This window comes from Amia ocellicauda, chromosome 8 (assembly GCF_036373705.1).
Source record: "Amia ocellicauda isolate fAmiCal2 chromosome 8, fAmiCal2.hap1, whole genome shotgun sequence".
Lineage (NCBI taxonomy): Eukaryota > Metazoa > Chordata > Actinopteri > Amiiformes > Amiidae > Amia > Amia ocellicauda.
This window is the reverse complement of record NC_089857.1, coordinates 44,793,044-44,820,704: the sequence shown is the minus strand read 5'-3', so window position 1 is coordinate 44,820,704 and position 27,661 is coordinate 44,793,044. Positions and strand designations below refer to the sequence as shown.

The 27,661-nt window shown below is 43.0% G+C and overlaps 1 protein-coding gene across 1 annotated transcript; it reads left to right on the top strand.

Annotated features, from left to right (window-relative positions):
* The first annotated feature begins 2,613 nt into the window (after nucleotides 1-2,613).
* On the top strand, nucleotides 2,614-18,572 carry LOC136755303 (spindle assembly abnormal protein 6 homolog). The gene is made up of 16 exons (XM_066711772.1): nucleotides 2,614-2,959; nucleotides 4,678-4,738; nucleotides 5,576-5,655; nucleotides 6,349-6,453; nucleotides 8,077-8,245; nucleotides 9,210-9,287; nucleotides 9,370-9,489; nucleotides 11,464-11,655; nucleotides 12,326-12,520; nucleotides 12,899-12,988; nucleotides 13,074-13,253; nucleotides 13,347-13,428; nucleotides 13,520-13,623; nucleotides 16,881-16,972; nucleotides 17,263-17,345; nucleotides 17,500-18,572. The coding sequence occupies exons 1-16, from the start codon at nucleotides 2,895-2,897 to the stop codon at nucleotides 17,571-17,573; spliced, it is 1,770 nt and encodes a 589-aa protein (XP_066567869.1). The 5' UTR covers nucleotides 2,614-2,894; the 3' UTR covers nucleotides 17,574-18,572.
* The last annotated feature ends 9,089 nt before the right edge of the window (nucleotides 18,573-27,661 follow it).

The window sequence follows — 27,661 nt, the reverse complement described above, 5'->3', positions numbered from 1 at the left end:
CAGTCACCAGATCTCAACCCAATTGAACACCTATGGGAGATTGTGGACCGACGTGTTAGACAGCGCTCTCCACCACCATCATCAAAACCCCAAATGAGGGAATATCTTTTGGAAGAATGGTGTCCATCCCTCCAGTAGAGTCCAGAGACTCGGAGAAACTATGCCAAGAGCATTGAAGCTGTTCTCTTCATAACTGTAGTTATGCCTCCGATTGTGTTCGGTGAGCTGCCCGAAGCGGAGAGCTCGCTGCCTGCTGTGTGACAAGGGATGGGTGGGCTCCTCTCCCCGGTGAAAGGCATCGCTCACCCAGATTGCATTGGCAGGAAGAGCTTGTGTGGTGACCAGCCTTCTCTGGGAGATTCAATCGAGATGCTTTTACATTCTCAAGGTGTCTCTTGGCCTTATTACCAGTCACTTGAGAATCAGTAGGATATGCTAATGTGCAGGTTCCGGTCCCAAACGTGTCTAGACTCTCAACCGGAGGCAATTAATTTCACATAATCAGTCAAAAACAAAACAGTAGCTCGGGTAAGTGGGACAGGGTGTAGACAAGCACAACTGCCAACATGGGGGACTCACAAAGACCTGTCATTGTGCGGATTTCCATTCTTATTCAACTCTCCAATATTCAGTCAATATTGCTATTGTAATATATACATGCTGCAGTGTTATACAATGCAGTTATTACACTGTAGTGCAGCACAGTGCTAGAGAGTGAGAGTTCAGGCGAGGCTATTTTGCTCCTTTAAATACTAACTTGTAAAGGCTCAATTTAATAAGTAACAGAAATGGTAGATTAATTACTACAGATCTAGATGACACCAGGAAATCCTCACTGATTGCTCTGCAAGGCATTTCTCACGTTGAAAAGGGCAGCACAGTTTCCCCTTTAATGCATTTTAAAGATCTGAGTGGTTTCACTGTTATTATAGTTGCAATATTTTCTTTACAAAACTAAGGGAGCAATTGGCACACAGTGCAAAACAACAATACACAACATAATAACATGACCCTATGAACTAATCATTATTTTATATGTGCTATATACTGTATATATATTCATTATTCTTCATTATATATAAATGTATACAGGTTAATCACTTTATGAGCCCCAGTAATCCTTTAAATCTGAAAATCACAAGGGGAAAAACAAAACAAAACACAAAACACTGTCCTACTGGAACAGAACGGTTAATCAGTCGCCTAAGAAAGTCTTCCAGACGTTTCCGAGTCAATCCATTCTCTAACTGAGCAGCATCACTACAGCGGTTGCTAAACTATGTTGCTTTGGGACACAAAAGCCACAGTTATGAGCACCCCTCCCTTCATAAACGGGGCATTAGAGCCCTGTGCAGGGCTTTCTGCAGAGGCACCGGCTCGCCACAACGCTGAACTGTGGTCTTTAACCGCTGTCATGTCTGTGTGTCCAGTCCTGTGAAGGAGAGCTTTACCATGCCTGCAGTTTCCTCGGGTAGCCTCATATATCCAGGGCGAAGCAGGAGTGCGAGAGAGGAGCAAGATCAACACAGGCATCGGGAGAGGGGCCTTCAAAACAGGTTCTTGTTGCTCGAAACCCACGGCAAGAGATTACATTTCTCCTATAATTATCATACCTTAGTAATACACCCTGCAGCGCCCCAGTAGGGCAGACTGATTTAAAATGTGATGTTAGATTTCCTTTTATATTCATAGAAACACAAGATTATGATTATTGATAAACATTCACCTAAACACTCTCACAAATAACCGTCTTAAAGAAGGCAATGTTTAACATGGATGGTCTGAGTCTTGCTAGGGGGCTGTTGATGTTCGGACACCTAGATGTGTCAAGTTGCCGGTCTTGGCCGGTGATCAATCTGGGCGTTGGGTTTCCTCTCCCTGGCACAAGCAGCCACACAGTTTAAATGGCCGGTGAGGTCAGGCCAAATCTCCACATGATCGTCCCCGCGCTGGCGTGTCGTGTTGCCATTGCGCTTTATAAAGTATTACCTTAAAGGTGGACTTTAAAACAAACAAACCAACCCCCAAAATGGTTTACAGTCAAATGTGAATTGAGTCACGTGAAGTCGTGTGAGAGAAAGAGATTAGGCTTATACATGAGTTCTAGTAGAGTGACTGGAGTGCAAGACAACTTTCCCATATGGCTTATTGATGATCAAAACTAGTATACAATTTGTCCCACAATTATAGAAAAAAATAGGCAAAGTACAACTTCCAAAACTAATATCTGGTTTGCTAAAAAGCATGTCTGGTTGCATCATCGAACTCCACAAATGGTCTCTGTATTAAAAGACACAATAACTGCTACCTCACTGTCAAACCAGCAGCTCGGCCACATGGAATCGACTGGCAACTTCACACCACCACTACATTAGCAAGGGAGCAGCAAATATTCCCAAACAATGTCAGCTCATCCAGTCGTAATGCATAAAGATTACCCCACAGGCTGCTCCATCTGTCCCAATATTTGATTTGAAAATATTATAGTTGTAAAATGAATGTACTTGATTCCAGATATCTGTGTCAAACCGTAATTAAACTTGCACACATAATGAGACCCTATGCGCCTGTTCACACGCCTGTTACCTGCAGGGAACAAGTGGATGAAACATTTGCGCTGAAACACCTGGTCTCTGCGGGGCGGCTGCACAGGGGAGACGCTCCTCACAGGCGAGGGAAGCAGAGCAGCCGCTGGGTGCGCCGGAGACGCGGCTTTTATAGGATCTACACGTAGACATGCGTGGAGCATCACTGGCATCAGAGGGGCTGATACTTACAGAGGCTGTGTTTTTATTAGACTGAAGCAAAGAAAGAAAGAAACGACAGCACAACAACAGAGAAGCGCCTCGCTGTCCAGCCCCCCAGGTGCGGGCTGCGGGTCCGGCCGGGTCATCATGGCGGATCAGCTGTTCTGCACAGTCGTGAAGTTCATTATAAAAAGCAAGGACTGCGAGGACAGGTGAGTGTTGGTTTCTCATGCAGGGCCTTCAGTGGGATGATTTACTCGAATAGTTGTAAAACGCGGACTGTAATAAAACCAGACAAGGGGAGAACAAAAGCACCTTCAATAAATACACCAAATTAACATGCTATGTATTATAAGAATATGAATACCGAACCCCATAGCTGGGCCCGACCAGCTTTCTCTTGTACGTTTTTAGTCGATGTAACAGGAAAAGGCAACACAAATAACAAAAATGAAGTTTCCTCTGATGTATTAACGCTGTCTACGGGGCTGTTCCTGGTTTCCTTCAAAATGTCTGTCTATCCCTGTTAGAAAGGTAAAGCACGCTGCCATTGCACACCTGTGACATGTCAGGTACGTTTCAGTTCACAGCTGCACTGTTGAGCTCTGATCCTCCAGCTGAACCAGCGAGTATTGCGCCTGGTTAATTAACTCTGAGCTGCACACACACATACACACACATACACAATACACAATACACACACACCATGATGTGCAACGCATAGAGTATAAGAAAAAAAACATTGCAACGCATACTGTTTTCAAATGCATACATCATGTGATGAAATGCGCACAGCATATAATGCAACACGAATCCTATATTGGAAAGCCAAGAGCACTGAAGAGCACATGCACTATGTATGGAAACACTCTGCGCTGATGTACTGAAACGAGTGATCTGCCACACGATTATATCTGCTGCAGATCATCTCCACTGTGAAGGTTTAATACACACGTTTCTGTCCAATAATAAGAGAAACATTTAATGAAGATTTTTTACTCTTAATAAACAAAAACATACATCCTAAACACTATAGGAGAAAAATAGGTCTTGTGTGTAATGTGTTGCTGAATTTGTTTCCCTTAATGAGAAACCAAGAACTATATTAAAAAGTTAAGATAAATTGAACCTTATTCCACTGTTAATTGAACATGCATTTTAGCATATTTGACTAATTTCATTTTTTTTACTTCCACAGAGATCTCAGCTACTTAACCTAATAAATGTCTTTAATTATATATTCATAGCTATTTCCAGCTCCTAAACAGTTACCGTGAAATATTACTGATAAGAAGTGAGAAAAAGGGTGCAATATATTTAATGAAGGGGTCAAACAATTAAAACGACTTCAATTAAATTAAGCTGAAAAACTCTGGCGAAGCAAAAGGATCATTAGGTAACAATATGCATTCTGCCTCTTTAAAGAAAAGACAGAATACGCACATCATTCATTTAATACTGAATTAACCCCCCCTTAAATAGCATCCCAGTAATTAAATGCAGAAAATCTTGACACGAGAGCAGGTAACCCCCCAGCAAAGCACTGTTATACCACTGTCAGCCAGGAAGTGTGTGGGCTTCTTAAACTCTCATTTTCAGGTGCAGTAGCGATCTACGGCTTTGTAAACCTGACGCAAACTTTGTCTCGGTACCTACCCTCCCGATCAAGAGCATTTCTGAATTCCAAAGCTCAGATTATGGGATCAAGATGGTATATGTATATTTGAATGGAGGATTATGTCTTTATTTCTATTTCTTTGCAAGGTATAAGTACCCACTCATCAATGTATTAAACTATTCTGCACATAGAAATATTTTTAAACTCTGCGATCTCACTTGAACTCAGAAGCTGCAGGTAAGTGCTGCATTTCCCTACGACTCTTTATAGATAGAGCTAATCTTTCTTTCTGTACCCTTGATATTTTCTTAGGAGAGCCAGCATTAGACTAACAATAGAGACGAGGAGTGCTTCAAATCCACTTCACAAAAAGGTACGCACCTTCTTTCAAGGGCTGTAATATCTGGTAAGCGGGTGAGTTCACCCTACTTCACTGAAAATGGCATCTGGGAGATAATCTCAGAAGAGTGCGAAGGCTCAGTGGCAGAACTGAGTGAAAGAAAGTGGCCACGCAGCTTTATCTTTCTGCCACACAGTTCACTCTCTGGCACGCAGTCTGACCCCCTTCTCCTTCCTCTCCAAATCTGTAATTGATCACAAATGATCCTCGAAGGTCATGTGACTTTGTGATGTATTGGCTCCTATCAGAATTATGCACTCAAAACTAATCGCATTTTATTGTTTGACCCCATTATGCAAGTCAAATGGTTCATTCACCTCCCTGTTTGGCCCTTTTTAAAATCCTGAGCATGAGCTGCTGTTGCTGGAAAGTCCTCTTCCCCACCTCGCCCCGCGGTGCTGTGGTCTCTCTGGTTCTGTTACCACCTCATGTGGCGCACAGCGACTGAGCGCTCCTTCCACGCCGGGTCACGTTCTGACCCGCAGCCCCACGGCACGGGCCCTTTGCGTGACGCCACATGGGGGGCTGTTATAAGCGTGACTCTGAAGTTATCCTGCAAAAGACTGACGTGGCACAGCTGGCTTTCGTGATTGGTTGAGATCTGAAGGTGGGCTGTCATCGTTGGACACTGTTTATGTCCAATTTTCAGTTGTTTTTTTTTTTTTTTTTTTTTTTTTTAAGTATTTTTAAAAGTAGTCGATTCAAGCCAAGGGCTGTCTTTCCCTTTCATTCCAAGAGATGTTATTTTAAATTGCCTTGTATCTTTTAATGGTATTTTTATCTTTGGCATTTGTGATCTTCTTTGCACAGGATCTGGCCGTGTGTCTCACTGATGACTCGGACCCTTTCTTCTTGTATAACCTCACGATTGGCGAAGAGGACTTTCAGAGGTGAGATTATAGTACAGAATACAGATCAGTGTCCAGTAATAATTACTCGGGTGCATTTGTTTTTATTTATTTTTCTATACTGAAATGACAGATTTATTATATTTTCATTAGCGTAGCTGATGGCAAAGGCAAGATAAAGTAAACAAACCAATAAAGAAATTGAAATCGGTGATGTATCAACAAAGGTTATTGGTCTTGTATGCAGCGATCAGTTGGTCACTGATGTTGGAGATGTTTATTTGTCAGTAACTTAATGTCTGTAGAACTTGAGCACCAACTCCTCCTGCATTACGAACCTATAAATCCCATTTCACTCGAAACCAATGTATGCTTATTTACTAATCCGAAGAAAAGCTGAATGGCTACATGTTTCTTACTGAGACCTGGACCTACCTACCCTACAAATGTGTTCCCTATTGTGGATCCATTTCTTGCCCATTTCTGATATAAAAAGATTAAATGTATGAAAGAGTGCAGGTCTGTGCTTTGTAATGTTTTGCACTAAGCCACAGTGTCAGGACAAAAGTAAACCCTTGATTCGAAGATGAAGTTAAACGCATCTGTACTGTTTGTCACGGCGGTCTGTGTCTGACTAGATCAGTAAAAAACGAAAGGCATAATGATGCTGTTCTTCAGTGTCACCTTTGTAGTGTTACTATTGTGTTACTATTGTGTTGTTGTTTCCTGTTTCAGTCTAAAATGCCAGCAAGGACTGCTGGTCGAGTTCTCTGCCTTCCCTCAGCGTTTCATAGACCTGTTGCAACAGTGCATCACAGAGCAGGCGAAGGAAACACCGAGGTGGGTTTGATTGGTGCGATTGGTCCTTTTCTGTGAGCCATTTGTTGTACATGTATAGATTTACTATTCTTGTAAATCTGCAAAGTTTCTTTATGTTCTTTTTGAGCAACACTGAGCTGCATATTGTCTGATAAATCGGTGATTCATGCACCCTGTGATCATAACGACCTGACTTCCTGTCAGACGAGAAGAGAACCTGAGAATGTGCTGCTGTTCATATTGTATCCACCAATGATTCGTACTGTTGCGATTCGAAGAAGGAAAAGACAAAAGGAAGCTTAATACGTTGTAATGGCCTTTGCAGAGCAGATATGGGATTCTTCTCACATCCTTTTCACGATTAATCTGGCAACGAACACTTTCAGCACGTCAGCGCGGAAGGATGTTACTTACAGCTGAGCAGAGCGTTAAGCCTTTGTTGTTATTGATCCTGGTCTATTTTATTCTGTTTTTAAATGCACTCTCTGAGGCCCACGTGCCCCCTGTGTGCAGCGTCTCTTAACACCGCACCGATCTGTACGTCTCTTCTGCTGGCTTCCATAGGATGCTTTCAAAGTGTTGATTCCTTTAACTTCAGACAGCTGCATCTAATAAAGACTTTCACAGTTTTTTGGGGGAATAAATTCCTCATCTACTCCAGGCACGGTCTGAGTTAAAACCATAGTTTGCTAGTGATATTGGAGAAGAGACTGTGAATTAAATGCAGACACATTTAACTGAATTGTTAAGCTTCCATATTAGAAAATAATTTCTCGCTCTCTGTGGGGAAAACAAACATGTTTTGCTCTCTGATGTTTGTCCGTCTCCTGCTGTTCCCGCTGCTGTCGTTCGAAATGGGCTGTGAGGGACGCATATTAACGCTGCTGCTGCAAATGTAAAGCTGTGTTAATTCGATCTTTGTGTTGCCTTTAGCCAAGTAGTAATGGCCCAATTGAAAATCCCAATTTTATGTATTTATTTATACCATATTAATAGTTAATGATTTGCTCAGGTTCAGGAGATGGTATATGGATTAAGTTTGAATAGATAATTCATCATGCACAACTGCCTACCTCATTAGCTTTCCAAAGAGTGCTTTACATTTAAATTTTAATTGATATGTGTTGGGCTCTGCGATTCAGCATATTTGCAGGTCTTGTTAAACACGGCAGTCATGTAATGTGAGGATAGCAGGACTGAAATGTTCTTTGTTTTTGTATTAAGTTACACTTGCGTATTCAGTGATGAAAAAGCCTGGGGTAAATATATTTAATCCATTAAATCTAAATTACCGATACTTTTAGATTCTGGGTAAATATTTGCAGATATAAGAGATTTGTTGAATAAGGCAACACTGGGCATGTTGTGATCAAACCATACTTTGTATCGCATGTCCATGAAGTGATTTACAGACCAAATAAGAGGACCAAATGTTCTTTTATGTTACTGAATACTGTGTGTCTGCGTGTATGCATGTGTATAGATCTATCGCTCTGTCCTATAGATGTGTGTGTGTGTGTGTGTGTGTGTGTGTATGTATACAGATAGAAAGGTGTGCATATTCTAGAATTATTTGAATTACTTGGAGACCATGAGAAATTAAGTGGTGAACGACTGGTTTCTCTTTAATGTAATCCTCTGCAGGTTTCTGCTGCAGCTGGAAACCCCCCCGTTGCTGGACGGCCGCCCTGCCGCCCTGAATGTCATCGAAACCAACCCGTTCAAGCACCTGACCCACCTCTCGCTGAGGCTGCTCCCGGGAAACGACGGCGACGTGAAAAAGTATTTGGCCGTCTGCCTCCAAAGAATAAAGGTCCAGCAGAGAGGCATCAATTTAATCGATTAACACCTTTTGCATTTTTCTTTCTTCTCCTCCCTTCTGTGAAATTGGTAACAGACACGTTCTGTATGGCGAGCCAAATTATCATTTAGAGAGAGCTCTAAATGCATTTCAAGATATCTCCAAATATTTCAATGCAAACCATTTACAGATCTAAATAAGATGCCTTTTAAAGATATCTCTAAATGATTTGAAGATATCTCTATCTGCAAATGACTTCCTGTTCATTTAGAGATATCTGCAAATCAGTTCAAGATCTCCTCAAATGATGTCTGAGATTGGCTGAGATTATCTCTTCCTGTCTCCTCATTCAGTTACATAGAAATGAATTAACAAGTTAACAGGAAGTGATAATCTTGGGCTACATAAAGTTAGTGATTTGAAGATATCTCAATGATTTAGAGATCTCTAAACAGGATGTCAATTGCAGATATCTTTTAAGTGATTTGCAGATCTCTAAATGTACTTTTAAATGAGATCTCTAATTGATTTGCAGATATCTTTAAATGATTTAGAGATCTTGAAATATTTGAAAATATCTTTAAATAAACCTATATCACTGAATGATGATTTGGCTTGCAATACGTTCTGGAGGTGTTTCCACAGGAGGCATGGTCAACCGTTAGCGGCGGTCTACTGTACTGAGCAACAGTCCTTGTTGTTCCTGTGAAGAGCCCTGAGGAGCATGTGAATGCTTCTCCAGCACAGCAATGACTCCAGCATTGAAAAAATAAAGTTCCTGCAGTTATTCTGCTTTAGTGTGATTCTGTGCATTGTTTTGCTTCAGGAAAAAGCATTCTGTAGTCTCTTTAGATTTCGTATGGTGGGCTTCAGTGCTCTTTGTCCAGAATACAAATCCCATGCTCTGTTGACTGGAGCAAGAGGACACACTAAACGTCTGACTCTTTGTAAACTTGATGTATTTCACACTTTTTAGACGGAAAGGAATGACTTGGAGGAAAAGCTGCACCTAACAGAAGGAGACCTGTCTAAAAGACTCAGCATAACACAGCAGGTAAAGTTCTTGTCTTTATATACGTGCTCTCAACCAGGAGTCATTTTTCATTAATAAATCAAAACACACTCTCTGTTCTCAGGCGTTGGCTGAAAAGACGACCGAGCTGGACAGATTGCGCAGCGAATCGTCCTCACAGGCCTCCGAGCTGCAGCACAGACATGCGCAGGAGATCACGGCTGAGAGGGAGAAAGCGATGCAGGTGAAAAGAGAAGTATGCCGGTTCCCCACGCTTATTTAGGAATATGCGTCATTTTTTATTTCCCTAAATATTTATTATTGTTATTTTTTTAGTGTTGAATAAAAAAGGCATTGCAATTTGACACGGCACCGTTCTGAACTGTCAACGGTGCTCAAGTCATTAGGGCTGTTCAGATTGAGTTCTGTGTCTAATTTAATGATCGTGTCGTTACCAGCAGCGTCTATACGCTCCTATAATGACGAGCGATCTCTCTGCCCATTAAATGCTTTGCATGTTTTTGTGGGCGATCTCCACAGTTGCCAGCTGTGTAAATAATACAGCAAGTTCACTGGGATAATGTAGAGGTCAAACTTGTCTTCAGTGTGGAAGAAGTAAAGACGTCTAGCCTGCTTTCCCATCCTTTTCCCAACGGAGAAAATGCAATCAGTCTCGTAGGAATACATTTGTGTCTCCTCTGGACGGTTACCCTGAGCAGATGGTCCAACAAAAGTTTGTTGTCATAACTTTGAGATAGTGTTGCCAGTGACACCTCTAAAGAAAAAAATACTACTATTTATTTTTGTACACTCACCTAAAGGATTATTAGGAACACTATACTAATACTGTGTTTGACCCCCTTTCGCCTTCAGAACTGCCTTAATTCTACGTGGCATTGATTCAACAAGGTGCTGAAAGCATTCTTTAGAAAAGCTGGCCCATATTGATAGGATAGCATCTTGCAGTTGATGGAGATTTGTGGGATGCACATCCAGGGCACGAAGCTCCCGTTCCACCACATCCCAAAGATGCTCTATTGGGTTGAGATCTGGTGACTGTGGGGGCCAGTTTAGTACAGTGAACTCATTGTCATGTTCAAGAAACCAATTTGAAATGATTCGACCTTTGTGACATGGTGCATTATCCTGCTGGAGGTAGCCATCAGAGGATGGGTACATGGTGGTCATAAAGGGATGGACATGGTCAGAAGCAATGCTCAGGTAGGCCGTGGCATTTAAATGATGCCCAATTGGCACAAAGGGGCCTAAAGTGTGCCAAGAAAACATCCCCCAAACCATTACACCACCACCACCAGCCTGCACAGTGGTAACAAGGCATGATGGATCCATGTTCTCATTCTGTTTATGCCAAATTCTGACTCTACCATCTGAATGTCTCAACAGAAATCGAGTCTCATCAGACCAGGCAAAATTTTTCTGTCCAATTTTGGTGAGCTTGTGCAAATTGTAGCTTCTTTTTCCTATTTGTAGTGGAGATGAGTGGTACCCGGTGGGGTCTTCTGCTGTTGTAGCCCATCCGCCTCAAGGTTGTACGTGTTGTGGCTTCACAAATGCTTTGCTGCATACCTCGGTTGTAACGAGTGGTTATTTCAGTCAAAGTTGCTCTTCTGTCAGCTTGAATCAGTCGGCCCATTCTCCTCTGACCTCTAGCATCAACAAGGCATTTTCGCCCACAGGACTGCCGCATACTGGATGTTTTTCCCTTTTCACACCATTCTTTGTAAACCCTAGAAATGGTTGTGCGTGAAAATCCCAGTAACTGAGCAGATTGTGAAATACTCAGACCGGCCCGTCTGGCACCAACAACCATGCCACGCTCAAAATTGCTTAAATCACCTTTCTTTCCCATTCAGACATTCAGTTTGGAGTTCAGGAGATTGTCTTGACCAGGACCACACCCCTAAATGCATTGAAGCAACTGCCATGTGATTGGTTGGTTAGATAATTGCATTAATGAGAAATTGAACAGGTGTTCCTAATAATCCTTTAGGTGAGTGTATATATTGTGTACATTCATTTATTACTTGATTTAGCTGACCCTTCTATTCAAAAGCTCATGTATATGATTGTATTTTTACTGGAGCACTCAGTACCAGCCCTGAGATCCTGATCCCTTTCTCCCCGTGGCCGCAGCTGCACGCATGTACGTGGGCTCCTATATGTAGCATGTTTTCTCTCTCGCATGGGTCCCTGTCAGATGCAGTCCCAGGCCCAGCACCAGTACAAGCACCAGAGCAGGGAGACGGAGCTCGCGCACCAGAGAGCAACACAGCACCTGCAGAGCAGAGCTGCGGAGCTGGACGGCGCCAACAAAGAGCTACTGGAGAAGAAGTACAAAGCGGAGTCTTCCTTACGAGAGCTGCAAGCCAAACTCGCCAGCCGGGAGGATGTAAGCAGCACAGCCCCGTGCTCTGCTAGGCAGAGCCGTCCGTTTGGGATTAAGATTCAGCAGAGAGTCCTTTCGCTGTTTCTGCAGTCTCTTTCAGTGGGGGACTGTTAATGCATAATGCAGGACCATCAAAATCAGGATATTCTAACCGCTTTTCCATGGGGTTCATATTTCGCCCAGCGGGAACGGTTTCTTGGGTACGGTTACCCTTTTGTTACAAAAAAATATGTTAATGGTGATTCTCTCCTAATACTACAATCTATTTTATTATATTTACCTTCCCTACGAGATCCAATCACTCCTCACTCGGCAGTCTGCGATGATGCCAAAGCCAGTGATAAAGTGGAGAGTAACGTTCCTGTCTGAAATGTTTACTACTCCAATTAACATAAATAACAAAGCCCTGTAAATCTAGGAAACAAATGCAGTGTCACACGTGGCTTCAGTTGGGTAACTCGTATTGTAATCCAAGTCCTTCTTGAACGTGTTCTCATTTCCTCAGCATTAGGACTGACAAGCACAGGTAATGGGTAAATAATCACACCATCATGTTCCAAGCCGTGGGTTTCTGACCCAGGAAATGAAAATATAAATGAAGAAGTTTGTGCAAGTGTATTGGTTTTAGATCTGCGGCGGAGAATTTTCATCAGAGTGAATTCCTGTTTGTCAGGAGTATCATCGATCTAAGCAGGAAGTGATGTCACTGAGGAGGGTAAACGCCAGCCTGGACTCGGAGTGCCACGAGAAAGACAAACTCCTGAACCAGCTCCGGACTAGGACGGCTGTCCTGGAACAGGAAGTGAGGGACAAGGAGCAGGTGGTCACCAGGACCACGGATGTCCTCGAGACCGCCCAGGAGCACAAGGTGCGCGAGTTTCCTCCTCTCGACATTCACAAAGAATCATGGGCTATATTGTTAAAGTATTTCTTACCCCTGTCAGAAGTTGGGTAGTTTGTAATAGTGATTTAATGACTATATTGGAACCATGCTGGCTCGCTGAAGTGCTCAGTTTCCTCGCTGTGAGTGCAGCGTTTGAAATTAAAATTGAGTTCTGCTTTGGACCTGTTCTGCATAATGGTGCTTCAGTTAAATGAAAAGCCAAACATAAAAAATTGGAAATGGTATGAACGTATATTTGTATTCTCATCTGTGTTCATGGTATCTGTCCATCTTCTCTATTTAAATGTGTGTGACATTGTGGATGGCTTTCTCAAATGTTCCTCTGGTTGTGGACCATTGCAGAAGAGGCTGGAGGACTCAGTGGAACAGAAGCAGGCGGCCATCGGGAGACTGGAAACCACGGTGAAATCGCTCTCGGAGGAGCTGCTGAAGGTGACGGTCGTTTCCGTGTCTCTGCTGCTTGTGCGTTCAGTGTGGTTTTGGGTTTCCCTGTGATGTTCAATGCTTTCTTTGACAGGCCAATGAAATTATAAAAAAGCTGCAAGGAGACGTGAAGAAGCTTGTCGACAAAGTGAAAGTAAAGAATAATGTCACCATGCAACAAGAGAAGCTTCTAGGAGAGAGGGAAGTGAGCCTTCAGACGGAGAGACAGGAGCTGGCCGGTGTGAAGTCCGTGCTGAAGCAAAAGGAAGAGGAGGCGAGTATATTGGTAGTAGTTAAGTTAACGCTATGAAAAATGAAATTCCACGATTTCTGTTCCGTTTACCCATTCAGTCTGTGATTCCTCCAGGCCTCGAAGCTGCAGGAACAGCTGGACGCTACGACCCAGAAGCTGGACGAGAGCAGACAGCTGCTGAAGACCAATGAGAACGGTGTGCGCGCCGTCCGCTCGGCCTCGTCCGCTCGGCCTGTTTTTCCTCTAACTGTCGCGTTTGACGAGTGACCCCGGTCCTGTCGTTGCAGTTATATCCTGGTTACACAAACAGCTAAACGAAAGCAAGATGGTCGCCATGCAGAACCCGGCCGCCAACGTGTCCAGTGGCTCCGCGAAGCTGCCGAACAGCCTGGTGAGTGTAGGAGCTGGGATTGGTGTTGAATGGGCGCTGTGCTTGCAAGTGACTGGACCCTGCCATGTCCGGGCACTGCCCACGTTCAAATACACACACACACCACTGTCAATAATGAAAATAAAACGACTGCGTGCTTCACTCATGGATTGATGTCTGTAGGAGCCAATCCAGCAAATCAACCATGGTGTTTGAAATGCAAGGGGGGGCTGTGCTCAACACTAGGGCTCCTGTTCAATTTCAGATTCCCTGTTTATTTTTGCTGTCGTTTTCACTCTGAAATGTTGTACTTTATATATTTTTTTTATGGTGCAGTGGACTTTTATGTTCTTTTTATATTTTTGCAGTTAAGTCGTATACTTGACTAGAAAGCAAATTGTTTTACTATGCTTATGGCAAGCCGTTTTGACATTTAATCCATTATTACTGGTATTAAAAATACAATTACTGCTATCAGCAATTCATGACACACTGTTGTGACTGTCAATCATTAACTGCTTGTTAATTAGTATGCATTTTTTATACCAAGAATACAGCTGCTGACATCAAGAATTTACTGCCAATTCTTGATATCAACAGATGCATTTTTGATATCGCAACTGCATACAAATTAACATCCGGTGACTTCCTTTACACTCTGCCCCGTTATTTTCAGATCATCCACGATCCGAGAAATAAGTTGTATTTTTATAAAAACTACAAAATATGCAGAAACGGTTCATGGCTTGTTATAAACTAGAGACCGGGAGCTTTGAAACAACATCTGACTCGTGTATGTAGGTCCTGAGCTACAGACTTATGAAATCGCACATTTCTCATAGTGTACAGTCAGGACTAATTTGCATATGCCTGCGTGTTTTTTTTTTTTTTGTCAGACAATTAACCCTTATAATAGGAAAGGCCACAACTTTTACTTTCATTTGATATGAGATAAATGCATATGGCGCAGACTATCAAGTTGCTACACACAAATAAATCAACAGGAACTGCTCTGAATTATTAACATCTACTCAGAGCAGCTTCAACATGGCAAACCGCCGACCTGCAGCTCTTTGCCGCACGTTCAAGATCCAAAGCTCGTTGGACAGCGGGGCATTTATCTATTGCTCAAAAGTAAGGAAACTGCATGTTAATTAGTATGCATTGTTGATATCGACAACAGCAGTTCATTCTTGATATCAGCAATTGTATTTTTGATCTCAATTATGGATTAAATGTCACAATGGCTTGTCATAATGTATGATATTGTCCACAGTTTTTGATGGTTTGGCGTCTGTGTCGTCTGCCCTGCAGTTTCAGCGCTACGGCTTTAAACCTAAACTATCTACCTACTGTAACGAATCCTGTGGTGTCCTGGCGTTTCCCCTGTGTGAGTCCCGATCACTACTTTTCTAATGTAATTGCTAATTTTAAAACGCATTAACACCCCGTACCCTGTACTGGAACAAATGGTTCTACAGTATGGATGGATGGAATGACACCCTGTATCAAGGTATATATATATCATATAAATAATATATCAAAATGTATAATATGGTTGTTGCATGGACAGCTCCTGGGCGTGACTTACAAACCTCTGACCCTCTGAGTTTGCAGTGCGGCTGCTTTCATCCCTTGTGGAAATCCTCCCGCAGGATCTCTTAGTTTTCAGAGCCGAGCCGAGAATGCTCTGTAATTAACTGCGATGACTAATGTGTGTTTCTCCACGTAAGCAACGAGTCTCTAACTCTGAGAGCACTTAATCACGGCAGTGCCACAAAAGAGCATATAATTTATGACATCAAATTATTCCACTGTAAATACTGCTTTATCCCCAACCCCCCCCCGACTAGAGATTTCATGATTTACTGCCGCACGTAATCCGCTGCACACATTCCCCACAGCGGCGTGGGACAGATGGGCGCTTCGCCGCTCACTCGCAGGACACGTGCAGGACGTCCTGTTCTGTAATGAATTGGGGGTCAGAACAACAGCGCGGGCCTCCGGGGATCATATTGTACAGGAAGTTGGGTTTCTCTCTTCTGCATCCACGATCACAACTGACACCATGTACAGAAATATTGTTACAGACCAGCTGTTGGTATATACAAATATGATGGCTATAAGTTTTTGAGGTGCATCTCAATTGGTTGAGAAATACTGAATGTACATTTATTTCTTTTGACAGTTTTTCAGCTGCTAGTTATGCTTTATCAGGGATTTAATAAAAACATAATTGGAGGGGTCCATATTGATTTGAGGTTAACCTTTTGCAGGAGCTGATAGCGGTACCTTCAAAAATATCCCGTCAGTGAAGTACTTAAGGGTTTTTTAGTCAATATACAATAAAGACCCATGACACAAGCATTTTGTGGTATATAGCGCTTAGTCAGCGTTCTGTAATATAATCCTAATAACTGAAATCTAATCGTCATGAGACCGCCAAAGCCCGAATGATGACTCGGCAGTTGTGGTGCCAGGATTTGAGGAATATCTGCTGATCACAACAGTGTTGAGCAAGAAAAGAAAACGGTCTGGCGTTCCGCCTCACGCCGTCCCAGAGCGTTGAACTGAGGAGCGTTGATGAGATCCAGGGTACAGGGAGTGGGGGGGAGGTGAATACGCAGCTGTACAGATACAAACATAGAACAGCCATCACGTACAGAGCCTTTAATGAGCTCCACACAGGAAGGATGGGTATTTATTTGGGTTTGTTTGGAAGGGACTTGTGTGTTGAGGCGAGAGGTTGGCGGGAGTTTTTAATAGAGATGAAACAGTTACACCGTTCTGTGCAGAGCTGAGAACTATGCAGCACGTTTAATCGTCATTTTAATGATTTTTTTCCCTTTGCCTCTCGTAGCGATCGAGGCTGCTTTTAACTGTACCGTTTCAACCGCAGCGGCTGCCCCTGGCTCCGCACCCCCAATCCCTCTCCGTGCCCCCGGTGCCCCTGCCCGTCTCCGCAGCCCCGCGCCCCCCTCCCTGAACTGCAGACCCTGGCTTTCGGCCCCAGTGCGATTAGAAACGGGCCCTAGGCAGGCACCCCTCTCCTTTCTTTTTCCTTTCCTTTTGGGCACTTGCTTTAAATGAACGAGATATGAAAAGTTTTTTTTTTTTTTCCACAACAGAATCTCCCTGTGATTAAAAACTAAAAATATTTCTTTTTTTAAGTGGCTTAGACCATCTCGTTTGGAAAGACTTTTCCTTTTTTGTCGGATGTGCCAGAGGAAGGTGTGTTAAAGCGTTGCTGTGTCTCATACCTGTTTCCTGAATCGCAGGTGCGGTTCAGCCCCCTGTTGGCCCCCGGGGGCCTGGACACGAGAGCTGGCCCGGCCACGTCCACTCCCATACTGCCTCACTCCTCCAGCAGGTCGGGTCACTACGGCATCGCTTTCCTGTCTTCATTGTGTCGCCATATTCCTATCGGTAGTAATGCTTTGCTGATCTAAAGTGACTCGCATGGGGCCCATTTATACAGCTGGGTTTGTGCTGGAGCACCTTTTCTCAAGGGAGTCTCCCTGGAAATTGAACCTGCAGATCTGGAGCCCCAACCACTCCTCCCGTAGCAAAGGAAGCTGGTTGTGGTGGTGGTTGTTGTTGATGTTGATGTTGCTGCTGCCCGGGGAGATTTACTAAACCTGTGTGAATCCTCACTTGCAGTGAAGTCCCGCGCTTGGCGATGAAGTATTTGCAGAAGACGGCTCCAGATAAACTGGCCAAGCCTTCCAACCCCTTATCAACAGGTACATTCACACTGCCGCTCTGATTCCTTTGCAGATTTGCTTTGTTGTGTAAAACAGATTTACTTCTTTCTTCCTCACGCCTGAGACGCCTCCCGCTTCTCCTAATCGAGAAGGAAGGGATCCTGCTATATTACCTTTTTTTTTTCCTTTTCAGGACGAAATAAATCCATGGTTTCTAATCCAGGGAAGCCCCAGACAATCTCTGCCTATTTTCCTGGACAACACTGACCTGCCTGCTTCTCCTACGCCGTCCTTGTCAAATCGCGATGAATGATAGTGTGAGAATGAAAACGGCGCAGGTCTGCTCCACATGAACCACGCGTCCGCCGTCTCTCTCAAACGGCTGGATTGCAAACTGTTGTGTATCCAACACACTTCCGAACAAACGCGCATCAGAGCTCGTACTAAAACTGTACGTATTCAAAATGCATCAGTGTTTGAGATTACCTGTATCCTGATGAGGTTGTCTTTGAATGTCATGTTGGTATAAAATCAGTGTGTAATGACTGGCTGTGAGTGGCGCACACGCAGTGCGTTTCTCATTTTGCGCGGCAGTTTTGTTTATTTAACATCGATCCTAAAATGTCATAAGCCAATGACGGAAGGCCTAAAACGAGACCGGGCGCTTTCCAACACTAGCGATTTTAAAGCATGTTCAATTATATTTACACAGCAGTACTATATTGCCAGAAATTCATGTCCATCTAATATGTAGATGCTTTCAAAGCTACGAGAACTGTAATCAGAGACGCGCCATCAGACCACTTTGCTGCATTTCTAACACAGTGAATATCGTTGAGGTGCTCTTTCAGGTTTAAAAATGAACCGTTTTTCCAGTCAGTCGGGGGCGTTTTATGTTTTTGTTCCTCTTCTCAAACCACGTCTAAATGGAAAGACCTCGAAGGCTGAAGTCTTGGTCAAGCTGTTAAATTATTCTTATCCAGACCTCCTCCGTCTCGCTTGTGTGTCAGAGAGCAGTCGGGTCTTTGTGATCGCAGCCCCCTGGTCCTGCATTCACTCGCTGCTCAGTTTGAATTACGCACGGATGTGAAATTGTTCTTGGATCGGGTTTGGAGAAGCAGAATTGCAATACTTCCCTTCTCTGCTGGTTCGGTTGGATCTCGGTTTCCTGTAATAAATTGCTCTGTTAAAAATGTGCCAAAAATGTATAAATGTTTTTATATATATTGAACTAATTATAAATAAAGCATATTTACTGCAATGATATACGGTTGAGTTGCTGTTGTGTTTTGAGTGTGCTGAAGAGATGGATAGAGTCTAGTCTTGAAAAGATAAGCCATGTTTTTAGTTGAAAGGAAGGACATAAGGGGAGGAAGGAACAGTATCATCGATATGTGTATGTAAAACAAATGTGCAGCGGGTTTGAGGTACAATAGTAAAGCGATCGGTATACAAACAGGAAAACGTGATGGATATAGGCTCCTGAGCTTATGAACCCTCTGCCCACAACCTGCCATGATCTGGCATCGCTGGGGAGTTTGTTCAGATTGTGACGCCTCTCTGTGTGCAGAAGTGTCTCCTGTTTTCTGTCTTGAATGCCTTGAATCCCAATTTCCATTTGTGTCCCCGGGTGCGTGTGTCCCTGCTGATCTGGAAAAACTCTCTGGGTCTACAGATCTGTAAAAAACATACTTTTGACACATATTGTGGCTGACCAGCCCCGTCACCCAGCGCTGAGTATCGACTGATTCCCTTAGGCATCAGCTGAAATTTAATCGATCGCAGATTTGGATATAAGGAGGCATGTACTCACTCAATCTGTGAGGAGACTCTAAGTAGCTTGTGTTGCCAATAACAAGCATGGTCGATGTCTTTCATGATTTTGAAGACTTGGATCAAGTCCCCACGTAGTCTCCTCTGTTCCAGGGTGAAAAGGTTCAGTTCCTCAGTCTCTCAGTAGGACATTCCCTTCAGACCTGGAATAAGTCTGGTTGCTCTCCTCTGAACTGCCTCTAGAGCAGCGATATCTTTCCTGAAGTGTGGAGCCCTAGTGCATTGTACAGTCTGAACATTACTGCCCTTGTTCTCAACTCTACACTTTTGACAATATACCCTAGCATTGTGTTTGCCTTTTTATTGCTTCCCCACATCGAATGCTTCAAAAACTATATTTTTATCATTTTAATTTTTTAACGAATCTGATCTATAAAATGTCTGAAATCATGTAGCTTTTGTGCGTAACTTCTTGTGGTGCTGGTTAGGGTGCTGCAGAATTGATCTGGGTACTGGTTTATTACTCTATATCACACTGTGGACAAGCCTACGGAGGCCTTTTCTGTCCGTAATAGACAATATGCCATTCAATACTGCTTTTATAGTGAACTTTATTGTCCGTGTGGCAATAACTGATAGCGGTGCCCCACAGACTCGCCCCTTTTACGGGCAGGGTTGTGTGTTTTATTGTGTCTTCACATCAGCATAGTAACCAGTTACACAAATGGAGGATAGATTGTGGAGCTGTGCAACTCCAACAACGGGTCAGGGATTCTTAACCTGTAAAATCACTCCCTACTCTACTATTCAGTTAACACAATTAAACACTATTGATCCATCCTCAGTTCCTCGTTCACACACGAGAGAGAGTTTGTGTTTGCTTGTTGCTGCTGTTGCTGTTTTGTTGTTGAAGTCACCTTGCTCCATATATTCACATTTGGATTTGAACATGCAAATCAGTTGAATACTCCAGCCCAGGGTTTGGGGTTATTTTATGACATTATGATGGTGTTTGTACTCTCACTTTACACACGTGAGTGGAGAATGTAATCCCTGCCTGGAGGGACTGCGAACCAAATTGTATTTCCTCCTGTGTATCCAGGCGCAGGCGGTCGTCTCACACTTTGCCTCGAGCAGTTTATAATTAGTGTTAAATAAAATGCGTCTACAATAATAAATCGCAAGAGCTTTGTGTTTGATTACACTTGGATCTTGGTGTGAGAGAGAAAGAGAGAGTGAGCATGCTGCCTATTTAATTGTCTTAATTGCGCTGGGCTGTTGAAAGCTGTCCGTGCCGTAACACTCCAGAGCGACATCTGCTGGCAAGAATCGCACGAGGGAGTCGGTCGCTTCACAAGGACGTTATTAAGAAGATCCAATTAGGCTGTTGCTGGCAGTTCATGCCGACTTTAATGACTTCAACTTCCTAAAGCACAACACAAAGTTACATTAATTTAATCAAGTTTCCCTTCTGAATGAGGTTCGTGTGTTTTTCAGATAACCAGCCTGGCTAGTCCTATTAGGTTTCAATTGGCTGAGGCACAAAAGACGAGATCAAAGGAAGCACGATTGTAATATGGGAAGAGGGGATGGGGGCAAACATCCCCTTTAGAGAAACCTGCAGACTGGGCTGCACTTTAGCATCTGAAGTCGTGGTTTTTCATTATTCTATGGACGAAGTGCCCTGACAATTAAATATAGGTTACGCCTTTTTACCAGCAGCATATTGAAGGTAGTAGAAGTGAATATCCAGCTAAAATATTCATCCCTCACCAGAGTATCTTCTAACACAAATCATTCCCTCAGACCCTTCCAGCCAAGCGGGTAAAGAGACGCAGATTTTCAATTAATACTGTTGTGCCCAAGACATAGACCGTACGCACAAGACTGTATCCCGTTGTAAGAGAATTTGAATGCTTGGTTTTACAGTCAATCTAAATAAATAGTTGAACTGAAAACTCATAGGTCAATTGGTTTCTCTTTTAAGATTCTTTTTTGAGGGAGATTGCGGTCAAGTCACAGATGTGCAATAATCATTTATGTTGACAAAAATAGGAAACTAATATCATTCAAATATATTACTGAAAATAAGTAATATTAAGCTTGGATTACAGTAAGAAACAGATAATACCCGTTTTCTTCTTTCTCCTCACAGTACAGCTTATAGGCCCGTCTGGTCAGGCAGGAAGCGGTGTGTCTCTCTGTCTCTACTCTCCAGCTCTGTCTTGTGTCTCGTTGCAGGATGAAGAAGTTAAGAGAAACTCAAATTCTCTTTGTTTTCCCTTTTATAAGGTTTCCTTCCAACCAATAGCATTTTGCCACCACCATGACTTGGGTGCCTTATGCTAAAGTAATTTAGAAGTGGGGGTCATTTAGAATTTGACTAGTAGCCAATAAGAGGACAGGTCCCTTTTGGTCTTCTGGACATACAGATAAGGTTACCAGAGGCTACCAGAGGTTACCAGAGAAAAGGGAGGAAGTCTGTTTCCTCTACCAAACCAGATGGTATAGAATTTCCCATAGAAACATATATTCTAACAAATAATATCTTACACCGTTTTCAAAGGGAAGAGAAGTAATTTAAAACAAGTAATGTCCAGACTGTACAATGCACTAGTTAGAGCTCATCTGGATACTGTGGACAGTTCTGGGCTCCACACTTCAAGAAAGATATCGCTGCTCTAGAGGCAGTTCAGAGGAGAGCAACCAGACTTATTCCAGGTCTGAAGGGAATGTCCTACTGAGAGACTGAGGAACTGAACCTTTTCACCCTGGAACAGAGGAGACCACGTGGGGACTTGATCCAAGTCTTCAAAATCATGAAAGGTATTGACCACATCAAACCAGAGGAGCTTTTCCAGATCAGCAGGGACACACGCACCCGGGGACACAAATGGAAATTGGGCTTCAAGGCATTCAAGACAGAAAACAGGAGACACTTCTTCACACAGAGAGGAGTCACAATCTGAACAAACTCCCCAGCGATGTGGCTGAAGAGACAATTTGGGAACATTCAAAAACAGACTGGATAGGATCCTTGATCACTTAGTTATTAATGGACACCAAACGAGCACGATGGGGTGAATTGTGCACTTTCTAATGTTCTTAAAGAGGCTTTGTAACACAACGACAGAGAGCTGTAGAGATCTGCAGTGTCGCTGAGAGAGAAGAGCCTTCAACAAGCCCGGGGATTAGAGCTCTAAATACATATTTTGGTCTCTTTTCATAATGAATAGGTTTTGTGTGGTTGTGTTTGTGTTAACCGGTTTTGACATCGCATAGAGGCCGGGAGGAGGGGAGGCCCACTGTTAATGCTATTCCATAGATTCCGGCAGTGTCCATTTGCCTTTACAACTCGCCTGTTAATGCCTGAGTGGTTTTTGTGTTGCCCTACATCTTTATATATCCCAGTTCTCTCAATGGACAACAAAACAAACAAAACGGAAAAATAACCTATAAATAACATACTCATCTGGCGCTTGTATCTCCACCAGTATCTCAAAGAGAAGAGTTATACAAACACAAGGTTAAACAACCGAGTGTTTTTTACAGAGTTATTCATAAACGGCACATACTACAGCGTGCAGGGACGGTAATGTGCAACGGACAAATGCGAGGGCTGTGGGCCACTGGGGACGCGCCTGAGAGACGGCAAATACCGCAACTGTACAAACAATCCTAAAAGAGATGCAACGGGGTATCATGGTTGACACCTCAACGCAACTTTTCTCGACTCAAAATTGAGATTTTTAGCATGGAGAGCAGACGGTCAAGGCCTCGTGTCTGGTGCTCTGTCCCCAGGGGTATCCGGTATCCAGAACGGATCTACAAACCTTCCTCTGCCGCCCAGCCCTGGTGAAATAAGTGGGCCCAGAGGGTTTTCAGAGGGTTTTCATTTAATTTGTTCCTCCATCCTTAACGAATGTGGGAAACCTCAACCCCACAGCATACTAACAACCCAACACAGACTCCTGACGCATCCACATGGCTGCTCGAGAGCCGCATATTTCACGGGGAGGATCGAACAAATAGTTTCTCACTCTGGACAGAACCAGCACAAGTGCTTTGTATTTCCCGCCCAACGCTGAAAATAAATAACCGTCCGAGCCTTTATCTGTGGAGCCGCGATAAAGCAAGAGGCCCCAGAGAGAGAACACCCTCGCTGTGGAAGCGGAGCGTCAAGCTGAGCGGCTGTTTTTCTGCAGCAACACTGTCTGGCGTTAATATCTATTAATACAGGCTGTCTATTACACTGTCATTGTAAGTGCTTATGAAACAAAACTACTTCCTGCGCAAGTAAACTTTTTAAGGCTTGTGACTGTTATTATTCAGGCTGGAGTTTTAGGGACGCCTGTTTACGTGGAGATAGAAAGCCTTTGTCTCTGCAGATTGTTCAAGTCAATTTCTTCCAAATCGCAGTGCAGGGGAAAGGCTAATCGAGTGCCCAGTCAGACAGAAAATTAACTGTGTAAGAAAATAAAATAATAATCCCCCATCAATTGAATATGAAAAGTGCCAATGAGCAATGGCAACCTCTCTCCTAGAGGCCAAAAACACTAAATTGCATTTGGCTGCCACCACCGTTTTATCGCCTAGTTATATTCACAATGCATTCTTGGAATATGATTATTATTTACAGAACATATCTCAGGCATTAGAATTGACAAAGATATGCCTCTGCAGACTGTGTATATACTCCTGCATAAAGCCCTGAATCAGCTAAGTGTATGCATTAGTATTAGTCTTTGGAGTGAGTGCATTGTGCTCTCGCACCTGCGCCGAAATGACAACCTGCTTCACCCGCAATATTCTGATGACAGAAGCATAAATCTATTATATGGGAAAACACTGTCGGAAAAGCCAGTTGCCTCAGAGCAACATTAAAGTTACAATACCATGTATATTCTCATTACATGTTTATTGTGGGACCTGTGCTTGATGGTTTATTTTACTTGGAATATTGACAACCAACTAGTATTGTGCTTCTCTCTTCGTAAAATAAAATAAAAAACTATTGCACAAAAAAAGCACTGTCCACTGCAACCAGGGGAGCGAAATCATTCATTAGTGAGAACGTGAGAGCGATTCGGAAAGCGTGGGGAGATATTACAGGTTTGTATGTGATTATATAAGGAACTCTGCTACTTAGCATGAAAGGTTGATAACGATAGTGACCTATTTGGTCTCTGATAGGAAGACATTTACTTCCTCAATAGAACACTCAGGGCCGGATTTAATTAGAATAATACCAGCAATTGTTAATTCAGTTCTAGCGGAGCTCTCCACAGACAGACGGTCGTGAAGACGCATCTCGAGTTTTTCTGAAGATCACTTTTGTGGCCGGGCAACCGCATGAGGTCACTGAGGAGCGCAAACTTTATGACATGCATCTCCTTTGTCTTCTGTTCTCGCTGTGGCCTTGGATGAAAATGTTTTTCTGAATATCAGCTCCGCAGAACAGGCGACCTCTCCGCAGCGACACACAAAGCTTACATTCAGACGTGGGTTACACAACCTTGCTGTAACAATGGTGCGAATACAATATTTTTGACCTCTAGACAGGGCGCTGCCCGCATCGGTCACTGTGTACAGAACCGTGTACCGGAGCTGGTGCACCAGCAAACACAATGGGATTTTGCCTTACCTGCAGCTTCAGATGCCGCAAAGCGCTTCTCCAGATAGCTGGTACTTTTAAGTCCACATAACAAGAGCTCCACACAACAGGAAATGGAGCGAGAGATACCTTTGACAGAACGGATGAAGCAGAAAGTTGCAGTTATAAGCTCAGTGTTAAAACCTACTTATTATTCCTCCGGTGCCAAAGCATGTGTTACTAGTATGGGGTGGTCTGTGCGTTGACAGTTGGAAATCTGTTTGAGCCTTCAGGACCATGGCACAGCAAGTAAGTGGGCTGTGAGGTATATTACACTCACTGCAGTTGATGGTGTCGCCATGCCTAGCTGTGGCCCTTGCCAGTGCTGAAGGGACATGCTGCAAGTGACTGTAGCATCAGGCTGTCTGCTCTGGACCGCTCCAGGGGACAGTCCTGTTCATTGTGCACCTGTTTGAGGAAAACTGAATGAAATTAAAGTGGCTGGGACGAAGTTATCAGATGCAAACAGTGGTCGATGCTTTACTAAAAGAAGACATGATGATGACGATGATGATTAACTGAAGGGAGAAACAGTAAAACATTCTTCAGTCGCATGCAAAGGTCATTGGGGATAAAGATCTTGCTTTCCAACTCGAGACTGACAGTAAGTGTGTTAAGATAGACTGAGATGTAAGAAAGAAAAGAGGAAAATGGCAACTGAAACCCACAAACCTGTTGCTTAAACAAACCACGATTTAAATATAAGGTTTGATATTTTAATGAGAAAATCTCACACCAAAATGGCACTGGATATTAAAATGAACAGTGGATATTTAGACCAGTAAATATATATATATATATATATATAATCAATATTCAGTGATCGATGGAAAAGACTAATCAGAAAAAAATGTAGCGGGATCCTGAGGACTTGAGGGAAGATGTCAAAAGATCAAATTCCTTTTCAAAAGTACCTGCACTCGAACTCAACTTTGATATCGATTTATTAAAATGTGAAAAGACAAACATTGTACTTTCCACAGCAGCTTATTTACAACATGAATCTGTGCAAAACAGAAACATGGAATTGCAAATTAGTCCTTGTGTCATTTGTTTTTTAAGTGTGTACTCCCCTGTGTCAATTTAATATGAAGCTACACATTGTTAAAAATAAATTAAATTTCTGGTCTTTTAATAAAAGGTAGCTGCAAGCTAAACATCTGTTCTGTGCTTTGAACACGTATTGTATAAGAGTCATCAAAAAGAAGTGAAAGAAGATCTTGGAGTCATCAAATCTCTTTTCCATACAAAGTACAACAGAACAGGCAGTCTACCATCTGCTAGACGAGGTATACTCTTACACCTCTTAGCTACTTGGCAAACAGCCATTTGATGTCTAGTCGGCCACTTTCATCCGTATAGTTCCTTGCTAAAGTATATCACTTACATAATTGAATACCTTTTAGAGGTTCAGTAAGTCTATTATTAGTGTCCCTGGAGTCCATCCCTCGGGCACGTCCCCTTCCACCAGCGCCGGCCTCTAATCGCTCGAAATTGAAGAGTTAAGTTCAGCCATTTGTGTGCCACCCCTGCTGTGATCACAGTGCCTCCGTTAATGAGAAATAACCATAGTAATCATAATCATCATAATCATACAAATAATAGCAACAGCGAAAAAATAAACAGAAACATCATAAAAGCACAATTACCCTGGAAAGAAAGCACTTTTACAGAAGTCTCTGTGAAAGTAAGCAGATCCCCCTCTGTTGATACATCTCTCCTGGCTAGGTTACCGTCCAGATATGGGGGAGGCTGACGCACATAAATAATACAGCAGGTTCAGAGTCAATGCGGCTTTAAAACAGCCATTCATGATACTATGAGGGTCAGTAAACAATAAAACCAGATCTTTCACAGATCATATGGGTGCAACACGGCCAGCTTAATAGCCATGCCTCCAACGCTGCTGCATTCCTGACCATCTCCAGGGCTAACAGCCACAAATATGAAACCATATTGACACATCCCAATGCAGAAAGATTGAAAGGACAGAAACCCGGGAAGCAAATCAATTGCATTGCTGCCCCTTTCAACACCTTTACACTACAGCTTACAACTGCAGATACTGCTTACAGTTTACAGCTGATAAGATACGGTTTTATTGACATATTTCTACTAATTTAAAAACCTATGATAAATAACCACACTAAAAATGTATACTGACTAAAAGGCAGGGACTTGAATCGAGCTGTGCACCTGAAACAATTAAAACAGGTAGAAGTCAGAGTCAGAGTGATTTAGATTCGTGAGGAACACCATTAACTTTTGGGAAGGAAAACGCAACAGAGAAGGTGTTTTTGTTCGCCTGCATGTTCCTGCCATGTTTTCCTGCCAGTCTGGTCCTAATCAGCCCATTAATCTGGGGTTCAGGTCAAGCGAGCGGCGGGGCCAAACACACAGCCAGACGAGAATGACTTTAATGAAATCCAAGAGAAGAGCACTGCCTTCCCGAGGACCGCAGGACAAGAGCGAACTAAATGAGCTCTCGCCTCAACTACAGCTTCAGGCTGCACACTGATGGCCCACCGCTTTGCCCCCCCAACCCCTTTGACTCTGCAGAAGCTGGTGCTTTCAAAGCCTAAATAACCAGAGCTCCCCACACAGGAAACAGAGCGAGAGAGACCTGTGGCAAAACAGAAAGAATCAGATTGCCATTATACAACCTGCGTTTCCCGAAGTGTTCCTTGAATTGAATGGTTTTGTACCTCAATTGTAGTCAATACGCTGGTGGAGCTGCTGTATTTCATACCTTATTCTCTTCTCTATATACAGTACTGTGTAAAAGTTTTAGGCAGGTGTGAAAAAATGCTGTAAAGTAAGAATGCTTTCAAAAATAGGCATGTTATTAGATTATATTTATCAATTAACTAAATGCAAAGTGAGTGAACAGAAGAACAATCTACATCAATCCATATTTGGTGTGACCACC

Bases quoted from the DNA above. Each gene is read 5' to 3' on its own strand.
- LOC136755303 (XM_066711772.1), top strand. From the start codon at position 2,895: ATGGCGGATCAGCTGTTCTGCACAGTCGTGAAGTTCATTATAAAAAGC. The intron at 4,739-5,575 runs GTACGCACCTTC...TTCTTTGCACAG, and splicing joins CAAATCCACTTCACAAAAAG to GATCTGGCCGTGTGTCTCAC. The intron at 9,288-9,369 runs GTAAAGTTCTTG...CTCTGTTCTCAG, and splicing joins GACTCAGCATAACACAGCAG to GCGTTGGCTGAAAAGACGAC.